Raw genomic sequence first — 14,696 nt, 5'->3', positions numbered from 1 at the left:
TTAATATTGAGTATTCATATTCAAGGTATGACTGAAGAAAAAATAATTAACTTGAAACAAAGTTGGTATGATTAAACTATGAAAGAACTGAGTACTTAGTTTTAAAGACAAAATAAACACTTGTATTGTGCAGGCAGCACTCACTTGGCAAATCTGGTGGCTGCGGAGGTTGATGCGGTTGAGAGGGGGGAAGCAGACCCATTGCACCAGGAGGAACGGCTACAGCTCCAGGTGGAGCTACTGGCCCCGGCGGTGCCCCTGCAGGCCCAGGTGGCGGAGCTAAAATAAACATTCTTACATAGACAAAAACTTCTAGAAATATACCTAACTTAAAAGCTATATAATATACTACATTAGGACCAACCATCTCGTAGCTTTCTTTCAACGGTTTCTCTATTATAGATACAGTTTTGCACTTAACCTAGATTCACTAGAAGTCAGAGGCTAAATGACCTATGTAATTTGCTTGCAAATTCAAATTTAATAAAGTAAAAATAGATAAGTGATTGTCAGTAATAACATAGATCTTACAATATAATAAAGCTTACAATAAATATCTGATTGAGACATCTAGGCCTATTAGAAATGTTTATGCTAATAAAATACCCTTAGACCGTAGAAAGACACGTATTATAATAGGCCTACTTTATAGACTGTGCAGTTAAAAAATAAATGCCTGTAGGACAGTTTCATGAGTTAAAATAAAATATATATATGGACAAAGCATAAATATGGTGCAATTTATTCTCATTTTAAATGTTTCAGTTAAAATAACACAAACTTAGGCTAATTTAAAATTAGGCTACTATTCATTGACACTCAATTTTACATTAATTATACAGAGCATTTAAAACTAAAGAGAAATAATGTATAACAAATAATGTATTTATTTTATACATCCCCAAAAATATGTAACATTTACTAGAAAGAGGTCTCAAAAAAATCATGCTCTAAAACTTGTTTTGATACGGACAAAACTAGGCCTAAATCATTTTATATTTTACTGTACAGTAGGCCTATTTTTAGCCTAATGCCTATAAACATTTGACTGTGTAAAGCAGTCTACTATTGCTTAATGGTTTTTGATTGGTTGACCAGATTTCTCAGCTCCACTGTACAGGAAAAGAGAAAAATAATTGACACCAACTTCCTTCTGTCACATTTGGTACGATTTGAAGGGCAGCCTCATTTGAAATTTATGAAGTGATTTTCTCGCTCCAAGACACTGGCATTTCTCACGCAATCTAGACCGTCTTGCTACGCACTCGAGCTACGACAATGGTGCGTCTCGCAGCGAGGCGCAACAGCACTCAAAGGGTTAACGTTTTGGTTTGAAGTGTTCGCAGTAAATTTTTTACTACAGGTAGGTACTTTCCTGTTAAGGGGAACATTCATTATTATCAATAATTTCTTTTCAATATATATCGATATTTTTGTTTTCCTTTACAATCCATATTCCATCTGTTTTAATATCTTCAAAATCGAGACGGGATTTCCCTTCTCATACACAACGGGAAATGCACGTTCAAAATGTTTACCTGATTTTGTAACATTGTTTGTTAGATGACTGTTTAAATACAAAAATAATGATAATAGGCAAGAATATTTACAATCTTTTATTAAAAAACATCAGCATAACATTTTTTTATTAATCACGCCTAACTTATTAAAAATGCCTACGATTAGGAAACATAGTGATATCAGTTAGGACGGAGTTAAACTTATCCTAAAATAAAATAAATCATAAAATAAAAGCAATATTAATTTTTATAAAATAGTTAGGGACCTACTTGTTTTGACTTTTTATAGTAATAAAACATTCCTCACACTGCTTACACTTAAGAAAACTTCTCAAATGTTATTAAAGCAATATTATTAAAATAATTAAAGTAATATTTACATTTAAAGAATTAATTAAATAAGAACGCCTTCGCAAAGGAAACGCAACTACAACACGCTCCTGTATTGCGGGTATTGCATTGACTTTCTGCAGGCGTTTTTAATTTTATTTTAATTTTTTTTTTTTATTCTCGTCTCGATAAAAATCTCGGCCAAAAAGAAATCTTGTCTCGTGTAACGAGATTTAAAATTTCCCAAAAATTTCCCGAAATTTCGAGACTTGACCATCCCTACTTCAAACGCATTTAAATTACAGACAGACAGACAACAGACATAGTAAATATGTCTAAGTTATACTTTGTTCAATAACCGAGTTATTGAGTTATAGCTCGTATTAGACAATAGGGTTAAGAACTAATCTTGTTTAGGCAAAAATAATAGCCTATATTGAATTAAGAAATTAAACTATTCTAAGCTTAGAACCTAACATCACTAGCCAAACTTGCTGTAAGTTAGGCTAAGCTACCGTTTTAAAATTCAGTTTGATAACAGACAAGGCATATGGAGAATAGGCTATCAAACGGAATTTTTGAAATGTTACAGCAAGTTTGGTTAGTTAGGTTAGTGAAAAACAGTTTCATTTCAATATAGCCTAGTATTTTTTTATTGTTTGTTGACACTGAACAACATCTATTAGGCCTAATTATCGTAGTTGTCAGCTGATAAGTTAAATTCGTTAATATCAAAATAGGCCTATAGAATAAAACATCGATATATCGAAAAGAGATCATCGATAATAATGAATGTTCCTTTTAACAGGAAAGTACAGTCTAACCTTGATATAACACACCTTGATATAAATTTTTTTTAAATCCCCTTACACTCCATAACACTCAATCTATAATTTAAACCTCTAGCCTACATAACAAACAACCCATATCAACAACCTTGATTTAACCAATTTTTGATGATCCCAGCTAAAATAAGACACCTAAATATAACAAATTTATCGTTGCCAGAACCTATACAAAGCGAATTTAACCTCTACTCAACGAATTGTCTGCGTCTTTCCCTCGATATAACGAACTCACCCCACCATATTGTTGGAAAAAAATCACAATTTCTTGACGAATAACTTTTAAAATGGTAAGATGACGTCAATACTTGTGCAACATTCGACTGCACAGTTTTTCACATCTCTACATCTTTCTGCCAAGCGCGTCACAACTATTTCATTCAGCGAGGACTAATGACCGAGATCTTGTTTCTGAACCTCGACTTAGCAAAATTCCTGCAATCCTAACCTCAATATAACAATCCTCGTTTAATGAAATCCTTGATATAAATTTAACAAATATTCAGTTCGGACCGAGGTTGGACAGTAGCCTACCTAAAAAATTAACTTACTGACACCAGGAGAGTTATACTGTAAGTAAGCGTAAGTTAAAATCCATCGACTAAGTTATCTTGATTTTAAAACAATAATGGAGATTTAAGAGAAAATTTGTGTTCCTCTCTTTAAAGGTCTAAATTAAACACAAGACTACAGTAGCCTATAAGTTATCTTATTGATTTATTTTTCTATCTGGAATTAGCAGGTTAGCTTTGTTCTAAACTTAGGTATAAATTAGGCCTAGGCTTGGCCTAACGTAACTTAAATATACTTTACCCTCAGCCTAAGTTTATCTTTTAAAGTTAAGATCTTGTAGGGTTTTTAGCATATTTAAATGGTGGTTTAAAGCAGACTGTACCCTAGCTATACTGTGAGTAGAATGTGGCGGGAAGATTACCAACTCAAAGATTCTGACCATAGCCTAACTTATCTTAGCTTTGACTGTTTTAGAGCTTAAAGTTGAAAAAAGTGGTTAATATTACATAAATTAGTTTGCTTTAAATTGTATGACTCATAGGGCATTGAGGAGTTGTTGGACTGAAAATAAAGTCCATGAAGCACAAACAATTTCTCTAAGGTCATTCAACCCAATTCTGGGTCATCTTAAGCCTTATACCAGCCAATCTAGCCTAAAAGTTGGTGTAAGATAAATTCTTCAAATAACGTTACTAGACCAAAGTTATAAAAATAATAAATTCACCAAAAAAATTTGGGTGGTCAACAAAATAAAATATTTTCGATTCAGAATGATATATGGACCTAACGTTCTGATAGTCTTAAGTTTCAGAGATGGTAGCACAAATCGCAGTATATCGTGCTAACGAACGTATATAATAATATATTATTGTATACATACGTTGAGACACAGGATACATAGTTATTTCTTGAGGTAAAAAACTACTTGTACGATCACTAATTATAAAATTTTGTTAATACAAGGCGCTCGACGAGCGACCCCGCAGTCACGAACAATTTGACAATATGGCGAGTGGCGGACTCGAGTGACGTAAGCCCCAAACGCACTACCAACACACAAAACGAAATTCATGGCTGTTTTAACCTCTTTTAAATAGAAAGTATTGATTATACGACGAGGTTTTCATTTTGTTAGGTTTCAAGTCTGTTTCTCGGATAGAAACACCAAACGAAACGACCAAACAGCAGTTTCCATTCGCGGGATTATTATCCCGAAAACGGGATTTTTAGACCTTGAGCGGGATTAAAACGGGATGCGGGATAAAACGGGATTTTCGGCTGTAACGACTATTTTTATTTTTTTCTGCTCAATTTTAGAGAAAAACTAACTCAAATTGTTTAAATACTGTAGCAAAATATAATAGTGATGTTTAAGCAACTTATAAAAATGATACGTAAAGTTTAATACTAGGAATTGTACCAAAAAAATCATGCGGGATAAAACGGGATTTTTCACTGATTTAAAAGCGGGATAAAACGGGATTTCTCGACCCAGTACGCGGGATTATTTTTTTGGTCGTGTGGAAACACTGCCAAACAGATCTCCACTCACTCACTGCTCCGTAGCTCAAAGCAAAGATCAGAAAAGACGACAAATTACTATTCTAAACATGTGTTTCTTTAGTGGTTATTTTCACTCCGCTATTCGTTCATTGTGTTAATTTTTCTGTACCCTAATAAACTAGGCCTAGATCGGGGATATTTCTTCAACCTAACAGGTGCTTTTGTTTTACATTGATAAAGTTAAGTTCAACCTGATTCTATTTTTACCTTTCTGTATTATTTAAGTCACATAGGCTAGGCTAGTAATAGGCCTAGGCAATTAATACTCAAACACTTGTGTGAAATTCCTAGGTCAAGTATGGCTGTCCGTTTCTCTGGAAGTATTTGTCGTTCTGGAGGTATTACAAGTGCCATTGCAAAAGAAACAAGAAAACTTTCCTTAAAACCTGTTAAACGTATTGTCTTTCAGTTTGACCCCTTTGTTGAAGAGTCCAAGCACACAAGGTAAGGGGTTTATTTCATTATGAAGGTGATGGGTTGTTACCTTAGGAAGGGCCTAAATCCTAAAATTAAATTAGTGATGTAGGGAAGCTGGTCTAAATAAAATCAATATATTTTAATTGTGCCTGGCCAGAAATGTGATTTCCATTAGGCTATTCCAGGTAGGTTAGTTTGCTTCTCAACATTTTGGACTTTTTTTAGACCTTCCTAAACCATTCCTACAAGGAGCGGAGGGATACAGAACAGTGCTAGGCCTACTACTTACTCTTGCTTTGGCTCCTAGAATGGTTTAGTGTTACCAGCTGATCATAAATTTAATGTTTTGATTTAAAAATGAAACAAACTGTTCTAAACAAACAAAACCTACGGTAGGGCCTACGTAACGAAACTTAATTAAGCTTAGCCAGGCTAAGTTGAGTCCTTTGAAGGTGGGTTAGACATTTCATTTTCCAAACAAAATAATATATTATAAAACAGTAGGCCTATACTTTACATTGTTTTTAAGTTTCTAAGATACATTTTAATAAAACCCTGCGATTGCGCAATAAATGGGCGAAAATTAAGACCAAAACTAGAGATACTTGGAGGGTTATAGGCGAGTCGGGTTGTTTATTGATGTTACGCCCATGTTGTTTTTTATCTTTTGGAATAAATATTTAAACGACAAGACAATTTCAAAAAAGCAAGCTGCTGCTCCCAATTTTCAATGAGAATGAGAGGATGTCTGGCTTATGTCTAACTGTACCTTGTTTGCCATTATCATAAAATAGACTAAAAATCTAACCTGAATGTCACTGTGACTGTTAAAGAGTAGGGCTCCTTGAAAAGCCACGTAAGAGAAAATAATATTTATGTTGGTATTTATTCCGTACAGGTGCCTCCAAACGATTTTTTAATTTTGATATCTTACTTTATAGTTTTTTACCTCCTGAATCCAAATATACCATTAATTTTCACCGCTGATGAATATTTCTCAAGATATCGCCGTAAAAACATACCTAACATTACTATAAACAAGATAGGATGGATGACATTTTACAAGTGGAATGAACTGTAGGTTAACTAAGCCTTAAGCCTACTTACAGCTGATTCTGTCACCGGCAATTTGCCTATTGACGACATTTTACTTCACTACAAATAAAATACAAAACAAAATACTCATTCGTACCTACTCATAAGTGTTGCGTAGTGCTAGCTAAGTGCTATTCTGTCTGCTACGCCGTCGCCATCACAAGTTCAGATTAAGTTACGCGAAGAGAGTAAAATGGTTGATGAGAAGAATAACATCGTTGACTGAAGATAATAACATCGTTGTAGACACGGCCGCCTTTAACCACGGCCGCAGGCGGCCGTGCTTTAACTTTGTAGAAACATATCAAGTGATTCTATAGTCAATAAGTTAACTTAATGTTTACTACAATACAATAGGAATTTCGTCACATTATGGAGATATAGATGGAATAATGGACTAATTACTCGTAGTTCTTATTTAGGCATGTCAGGGTGATAGGTCGTGCTATATGTGAATTGGTGACTGCATTAAGTGTTTTGAAGTTAGGTTAGATTAGGAAGGTAAAGTTTAGGTTATAATGTATCGAGTTGTTAGTTTATGTCGCCTGCAGACTGTTTTTGTAAAATTAAAATCCTGAGAAAAACACTTCAAATTACTATTTCAAAACTGTATCCATTCTGCTTACTGACTCAGTAAGCTCATTAATACTGAGCTATTAGGTCTACATCCCTGCTACTAACCAGACGCTTACTATTAACCAGACGCTTATTACGCTATCTTTTTACTTCTTGTATAACTTGAAACATCAATCAAATTAAGTACTAAGTAACCTTTACAGGTGAAAACCTTACCTGTACAGCTACCACAGCCATAATTGTTGGAAATAGCTGTGGGTAGCTCAGTATGGTAAATCTGCACATCTGCAGGGCAAGGTAGAGCCATCCTGAAAAAATAAATTAGCAACTGTAACTAATTGTAGGGTAGGCTACGGTATTTAAATCTGGTAATTATAGCATGGTTGTTGGAAATATGTTCAAAACGTCTAGTTCATCAAGATTCCACAATGTATCAACATGTAGACCTTTATTTATTTAATACTTTTAACAAGCTGCAATATTTGGACTTGAGTTTTGAGATAAACATGAATTATTCAACATCATCTGAGATTTGATTTATCAAGACAAATTTTGGGCAGCTAACTGGGGCCATAGCTTGATCTTAAATGTATTTATATCACTTTATAGAGTAGCCTACATACTGATACTTTTTGCATTTCCAGAGATTTTATGTACTACCTTCAATCCAAGAAAGTTATCAAGACAAATCCCAATTGTGTGGTGAAATCAAACGTCTTATGTGACAGAGGAGATCCCTCCATAGCATTCAACTTAGGTAGGCCTATCTTAGTTTTCTATTATACACTAGGTCAACTAAATTTGCTTTAGGTTATTCCCACATTATAACAGTTAGTGTGTTTCACTTTTCATCTATCCCAAACCCTACTATTTATCGTTAAATACCTACATCATGAGATGGCTAGGTCTAAAAATTAAGTTGTGCCTATACTTGAATAAAATGTCGTTTAATTTTCAAATTGTCCGTACTAAAAGGGTGAAAATAAATAGGCTGGAAGGTCCAGAACCTAGAGCTCAATTTCTTATGATCAAAATAGCTCAACCAAGTTGCAATAATCTGGAATCCTTACCATCACAATCATTGTGTGTTAATGTTTTAGGAAAGAACAAAACTGGAACTTGGTCACTGAGACTACCTTATTCTTTAAAATGGAACCTTAAGATTGGGAAGATTAGAGATTCTCAATAAAGTAAATTTTAAAGTTTTTTGTGATGCTAAACTTTGATAGTTGAACAAAGGTAGCTAAACAGATGGATTATATGATCAAGTTATAACAATTTGATTTGACTGTTGTTTTGAACCTCTGTGAATAAGAACTGTCTTTAGGGTCACCACCAAAGAAACAGCACAAATTTAACTCTAAAAGACAGTTTGTTACAACCATTGAAACTAACTAACACTGTTTTTGTTTTGTTTTTTTACAGAAAATGGTTCCTCAGTGCTGTTCAAAGCCAAGCATTTATCAACATTGGAAATGTTCAGACTCTACAACAAACACATAACAACTCTGTTGCCGAAAGAGGTTCCGACAACTATCCTTAAAACAAAGTCTGAGAAGGCAAAGAAGCGATAAGTTGAGTCTATAGCTGCTGCGTAGGTGATACAAGACAACATGCCAAAGAGCAACAAACAGTATAATGTTAAACTCATTGATGAACTTTACAACCAGATTCCCGCGTTCACTGACTTGTTTGACGAAGAGACATGGTACATGTTTGTCGGGTGTTTTGTGGCGACTACCATTGTAGTTGTCTTTATTATGTCTAGATTTATAACCATAAAACCAGTTGAGTGGTAGTTTTGAACAATTTCAATTTACTTCCTCCCAAAAAGTTGCTTAAGTAGTACAGTACAGCTTTAGTGTGTTTATTATCACTACACTTAAATGTGTGCATTGTTTTGTGTTTCTTAAAAAAAACTTTTTTTAAATGTGAATTAAAGAAGGATTGAATCTTAGAGTTAGACTTTTTTATTATTGGTTACATAATAGTGAAAAATGGAATTTTAACATATATCCTATGATATGAATGTTAAATTATCTTGATGCGGAATGTAATGTGTACTAGAACAATATAAATCATGCAATGTTTACCTCTTTTCCAAACAATGCATTTTGTGTAAGGTTGGCGTTATGCTAATATAGTGCAAAGTTAGTGAATTAAAATTTTGTTTTATTTCACCACACCCCCACAAAGGCAACTCTACTTTCAATACGTAGCAACCAACTCAAGTTACTAAACACAAGTCTAAATGGCTTATCAAAATATTCAGAAAATAATTACTTACTTTCCGTGTCCGGAAATCAGTCTTCGCTTTTCCAAAAACTAGCTACCGATATGGCCCCGGGTACGATACGAGCGGCGCCGCTCTGACATCGGGCCTCATTTAGTTGCATATAAATTTGCTGAGGGTGGCCACGATACGTCTGAGCGGCCGCCGCTCATGGTTCCAAGTCAAAACCGATTTTCGCAAAAACGCCGCTCGCCGCTCAGGTGAGTCATGCTTCAGTTCGGCCTAAAATGACAGGGAAACAGCAGCAAACATGCGATACGGGTCGATACGTGAGGTGCAGTCCAGGGAATTTTTTTGGAATGACCAGCACGGAAGTTTTAAAACACTTCAGTCATCAGGAAAGTATAGGAAAAAATTTGGGTTAAGGTTTTTCTAAAAACTAAGTTTTTCTTTAAACGCAAAAAATTGTCAGATAGCAACAAAAGTTGCAATACGTCTTGCAGGTAAGCATAGTTTACCATTTTATACTAAACTGATTCATAAAACTTGGGAAACTAGATGAGCGTTATACATGTGCCGCTTGTATCGTAGCCACCACCGCCGCTTACGTGCCGCTCAGGTTGCCGCTCGCCGCTTGTATCGTACCCGAGGCCTATGGCTTTGTCATTCGCATGTAAAAGATCATCTAATGTGCAAGACTGGTCTAGGCGTGGGCAGATGGCCAGGATCCTGAACAGCACCACACGCGCACAAGATGTTTTCTTCGTCTAGTAAGAGACCCCATTTCTGCATGTTTGTCTTGCATTTTGGTACCTCGATCCTAATTCGATTTAGGGTTTTCCACACCGTGTAATGAGGGCCTCCACCAGGAGCCAGTTCCTCCCTGGCTGGTATGGGAGGGTTAGTCTGCAGCCGACACACTGAGCGCTAAAGCTGAGGTTCTGAGGACATTAGGGTTAGCACCCCAGCATCTGCTGGTGAGCTTCCTGATGATATTATTCCTCGCTGAGACTTTACCTCTTGTCGCAATAAAATGTGCCTTAAATGTCAGTGTGCCTTCCATTATGACACCAAGATATTTGGGTGTAGGACAATGCTGAAGACGGTCTCCCTGCCACCTCACATTCAACTCACCGGCTTCTCTATTGTTTAGGTGAAAGGCACTAACTTGGGTCTTAGCAGGGTTCGGTTTGAGGTGATTTGCGTCATAGTACTGGGAAAGTTTATTTAGAGTCATAGTCAGCTTCTGTTCCACCTCTTCAAAACTCCTACCTTGTGCTGCCACCGCCATATCATCGACATATATATACTGACGTGTAGCGTTTGGCAACGGTTGGTCGTTAGTGTAAATGTTATAAAGAGCTGGGGCTAAGACGCTACCCTGAGGCAATCCATTTCTTTGATTCCTCCATCTACTTTTCTTGCCTTGAAGGGACACGAAAAACTGCATGTTATAAAGAAAAGTGCCTATCATTGAAGTCAGCTGATAGTCTTTGGTAATAAATAATTTTTAGAGAAAATAATTGATTCACACTCAATATTCTAGGACATATCATAATCCAATTTCAAATCTTTTCTAAGTGATATAATCATTTTCTACTAAAATGTCAACTATAATAGGCTATAGTAGAACTATTAGCCTATATAAACTATCCTTATGTTCCATAATGTAAAAACATTCCAAAAAATACAGTTCAGGTTGAAAATTTATTTAGGCTAACTTAAGATAAATTTTTAACTTCATAAGATCATGTGTTTGTGATTATTTACAGTGGTATCCCTACTAGACATTAATTATTAAACTATCAGTTCTCTCTCTCTCTCGGCACCGCTTTTATAAATAGGTCCCTGCCCAGGGGCGCAAAAGGTTTTGGGTTTATTGGGGGCACAAGGAAGAGAAAAATTCCCCTACAAGGTAGGTGGAGAGGGGCGCAATTGTCTCAGGCACATAGCGCAACACATGGAAACCGCTGGCTTGTCTCTCAGATATATTATAAACTGAACTGTCAGTATGAAGCAAATGATCCGTAGTATAAGTTTACTTGTTTCTAACACCTGGTGGATTTCAAGCTATTATTTAATATCCCCATTAGTGATGATAAAGCTTTTACACTAATGTTTCATATTTTATTTATTGTTAGCTAGACCTTTTTCTGTAACCTCAACACTACTTTCACACTATACGGTTTTTGCAGTAGGCCTACGGTTTAAAAAGATACAGTGCCTGTTATTTTTATTTTTAAGTAGCCTATTGTTAAGAAAAGCATGAGAGCTTTCACACTACACGTAGACAGAATAAAACCGTTCACTGCCACTGAATCAATTGTGCCGTCAGGAATTCCGCTTGCCGATTCATAACCAATGGGTTGGCAGTCCAGATGGAGGGAAGCCAAGCGGCAGTCATTTTTAGACCAATCTTTCAAAGTAAATTTTAAAAATCTGTTGAGGTCATTTACACTTTTAGGTTAAGCCGCATGGCAAGATGTCATTTGCACAACTGTGACAACTTATGCCAATCTGGTTGGCTTTTCCGAACGGCCTACATCAGCATAATGGGGATGGGGCTAGAAGTGGTTGGCACACACATTAAATTAACTGTGTGATTAGTGGCACATGTAGTTAAATGTAAGAGCTCTCAAACTGTACGAATAAACAGGAGACCACCGGCCAGTGCAAATAAATCAGCTGTTGTTGTACTGTTTATAATTTGGCTTCGCAATTGGACACTGTCTATATCTATATTGTGATGTAAACACATTCTACCAGAGGTGCCACGTGACCCGTAGATTTGGGGTGGACACAATTGGACACACAGGACACCATTGGAAAGTCCCATTATTCTAGATTGGAAAGTAGAAGAAATGTATTTTTATCTGGATTTTTATTGTTGGTGGGCTACAAAAATTAACAATTTTGTAATGTGAGGGGGGGCACACACCCTTCCTGGCGTTACGCTTGTCTCAGTGTACGGTTAGAAACCAAATAATGTTTACAAGACCCTAGTAAAACTAAGACAACAAAAACCAAATAGTTTGGAAGGAGCGTAACAATTTGTTATGTAAAAGAGAATCACCCTTTTTCATAAATCACCATAAAATGTGATGTGGAAAGCAAAAAGGGACCTCTTGTCGGTAATTTTTGATTTTGAGTTACCCGGTATATATATATATTTGAATTCCTTAGTCCTTATTATAACAATGAAGTAAAACAAAATTAACAAACTAAATTCACTAAAGGTATTTCACCAAAATATACAGCATCTCAATTCAAGAATTAACGTATAGAAGCAACATTACATGAACTAAAGCCGCATTTTGTCAGAACATGACATGAGAGAAGATGAATTAAATAGATTAAATCATGATTAGGTTACATGAAACAGGGAAGGAAGGGTTAAGTGGAGTCTTCAGGGATTCCCTTTCAGCAAACCCCTGGTTTCCCCTCTTAGGTATGAAGGGCTAAGACGAAAAAGTTACCGCTGCAGTGACATATTAATTTGGTTACCGTAACATATTACATTTGATTGGTCATGATGTAAGATGACGTTAAAATGCCCACACTTAATGCTTAATTGTGTAAATTGTAAGTTTGTAAATTGTAGTTTTTAGAACAGTAAGTTGTATAATGAACAGGAATTTAAAAGCCGAACCATTTGTCGGCTCACTCGGCAAACACAGGACACTTAATTTGTTACAAGTTCACTTTCAAGGAAACTAATTAACTCAATTCAGTTCTGATTTTTCTCACACAACACAACATCTTAACTCAATCCAACAGCAAGGCGGACCAATTTAAATTAGGCTAATTTGATATCAACTGTTCATAGCAATTGTGATAAAAATTGTGTCGCTTAACTTAGTCTAGGTTCACTTAGTCTAGGATGGTGTGAGGAATCAACTAAAACGCTTCACGTTAGGCCCTACAAAACCGTATGCAACGGGACCGACTTATTTAAGTTCAAAAAATTTAGACATAGACATAGGCTAGACATATTTTATTCGTGAATCAGGAACAAATGATACGATGCACATCTCAATCGTCAAATACATTATATGGAGTAGTCTAGTAGCTTTTAAAACAAAACAAAAAAATAGTTAAGTCAATTTCATTCTAAAGAAGATTTAAACAAAATGCTATGTTTAATGAGATCAGGCAGACAGCAATTCTTCGATACTTTAAAACTCGCCTTCCACCAAATAAGTTTTCAGCTGTTTCCCAAAACCTTTAAAACCCAACCTTGGACTGCACTTCAGGATGCTTATTATAGAAGAAAGGCCCCATGCCCATGATTTTACTTGACCAATCAAACTTACTTACTTCTTCTTCATCTTTAACATAATACCCCCGTCGCAGCAAACCTGCCGACTAAGCAGTTTTCATTTGTCCGAATTGATTTTCAACTAAACCAATTTAAATAACATTTAGGTTTAATAAGTACCTAGGTTTGCTGCTACAAGGAAACTTATAAAGTGCATTTCTAAGTAAAATATTAATAGTTTAGTATAAAATAAATTAATTTTTTCCAAGTTTGATCAAAATATATCCATAAACAAGCAAACTACAACATTTTACAATATTCTCCATAAGAATAGCATGGGAATTTGAATTGATAATTTATTGAATTTTCTCTGTTATCAATAACCGTAGCCTACAAAAACACTTTGATAGGCCTATACTAAATTATTTGTTTTTTAAGCTCTTTAAAAAAGTCTAGAAAGGAAATTTTGTGTTTTGAGGGTCAAAAATGAGAAAAACCTTTTTTTACTCCATAAAACTCCGTTCTCATGGTCCGATCATGCTGGTTCGCGATCTCATTCAAGTTTATCCTGCCTTACAACTTTAAACCAAATTTCATAAAAATCGGACAAAAATTACTCAAGTTATCACATTCACGGATGTATATATATATATATACACTAGTGAACCCAAGCGGCTCAATGCACCAAAAAATAACAAATGAATTTAGAAAACAAATTCATAGTGTTATATATTGACTCTTTTAAGTTAAACATAAAATACAGTAGACTCCCTCTTATCCGGACACCTTTTAACCGGACTATACTCAGTAGAAGTGACATCTCTTTATCCGGATAATTTTTATCAGCACATCGGTTTAACCGGACTAGATTGGTAGGAAGTGGGCGGTACTGAAACGACTGTTCTTGTGGGAAAGATTTGAGACCAGTGATTACGTGTCTAAATACAATGCTCTCCTAATTTAAGTCAAAGACTGTATAGAGTATGCATTTAAACGGTTTTTGGGGATGTCGGTTTAACCGGGAAACCCATTATCCGGACTGGCCTCGGTCCCGAGGAGTCCGGATAAGAGGGAGTCTACTGTGCAGTAATGAATGAAGCCATAGAAGGAAAGCAGTCATTCCTTTTCTAGCTGTATTTGTCTTATATTTAGTGAATTAATAAGTTACTAGTGTACATGTTGCTCGAATTCGAGCAATTGCAAAGTATTACAGGAGTTATTTCAAAACGAATAACAGTCATATTTACAATGAGTTTAAAAGAGTCAACTCAAAGATTACCGGTGTGTAACTCAGACCATGTTTATCTTTGTTATTAATAAACCTAAAGCATTCCGGCCAGTTTTCT

General features: G+C 35.5%; 2 protein-coding genes across 6 annotated transcripts in view; one reads left to right on the top strand and one right to left on the bottom strand.

The window, feature by feature from the left end:
* The window catches only part of LOC128990780 (protein argonaute-2-like), a 54,800-nt gene that overhangs the window by 21,137 nt on the left and 18,967 nt on the right, over positions 1 to 14,696 (bottom strand). For 2 of the 4 annotated variants that reach the window (XM_054413356.1, XM_054413355.1), the window contains exons 2-3: positions 7,076 to 7,167; positions 145 to 279 (exon numbers count right to left, since the gene is read on the bottom strand). In XM_054413356.1, the coding sequence (XP_054269331.1) occupies positions 145 to 279; positions 7,076 to 7,166 (226 nt within the window). In that variant the 5' untranslated portion in view covers position 7,167. Of the gene's footprint in view, positions 1 to 144; positions 280 to 4,088; positions 4,209 to 7,075; positions 7,168 to 14,696 lie in introns of those variants that run through there. The other 2 variants (XM_054413357.1, XM_054413358.1) reach the window with 1 other exon arrangement.
* Positions 4,761 to 8,565, top strand: LOC128990781 (39S ribosomal protein L53, mitochondrial-like). Of its 2 annotated transcripts, XM_054413360.1 has the most exons (4): positions 4,761 to 4,926; positions 5,063 to 5,215; positions 7,504 to 7,616; positions 8,285 to 8,565. In XM_054413360.1, the coding sequence occupies exons 2-4, from the start codon at positions 5,070 to 5,072 to the stop codon at positions 8,431 to 8,433; spliced, it is 408 nt and encodes a 135-aa protein (XP_054269335.1). In that variant the 5' UTR covers positions 4,761 to 4,926; positions 5,063 to 5,069; the 3' UTR covers positions 8,434 to 8,565. The 2 variants fall into 2 exon arrangements, with proteins under 2 accessions (XP_054269335.1, XP_054269336.1); XM_054413361.1 differs by lacking the exon at positions 4,761 to 4,926 and having other exon boundaries at positions 4,934 to 5,215.

Source organism: Macrosteles quadrilineatus, unplaced genomic scaffold (assembly GCF_028750875.1).
Source record: "Macrosteles quadrilineatus isolate MER2022 unplaced genomic scaffold, UCM_ALF_1.0 Scaffold_3__2_contigs__length_128488019, whole genome shotgun sequence".
Lineage (NCBI taxonomy): Eukaryota > Metazoa > Arthropoda > Insecta > Hemiptera > Cicadellidae > Macrosteles > Macrosteles quadrilineatus.
This window is presented reverse-complemented; position numbering and strand designations above follow the sequence as displayed.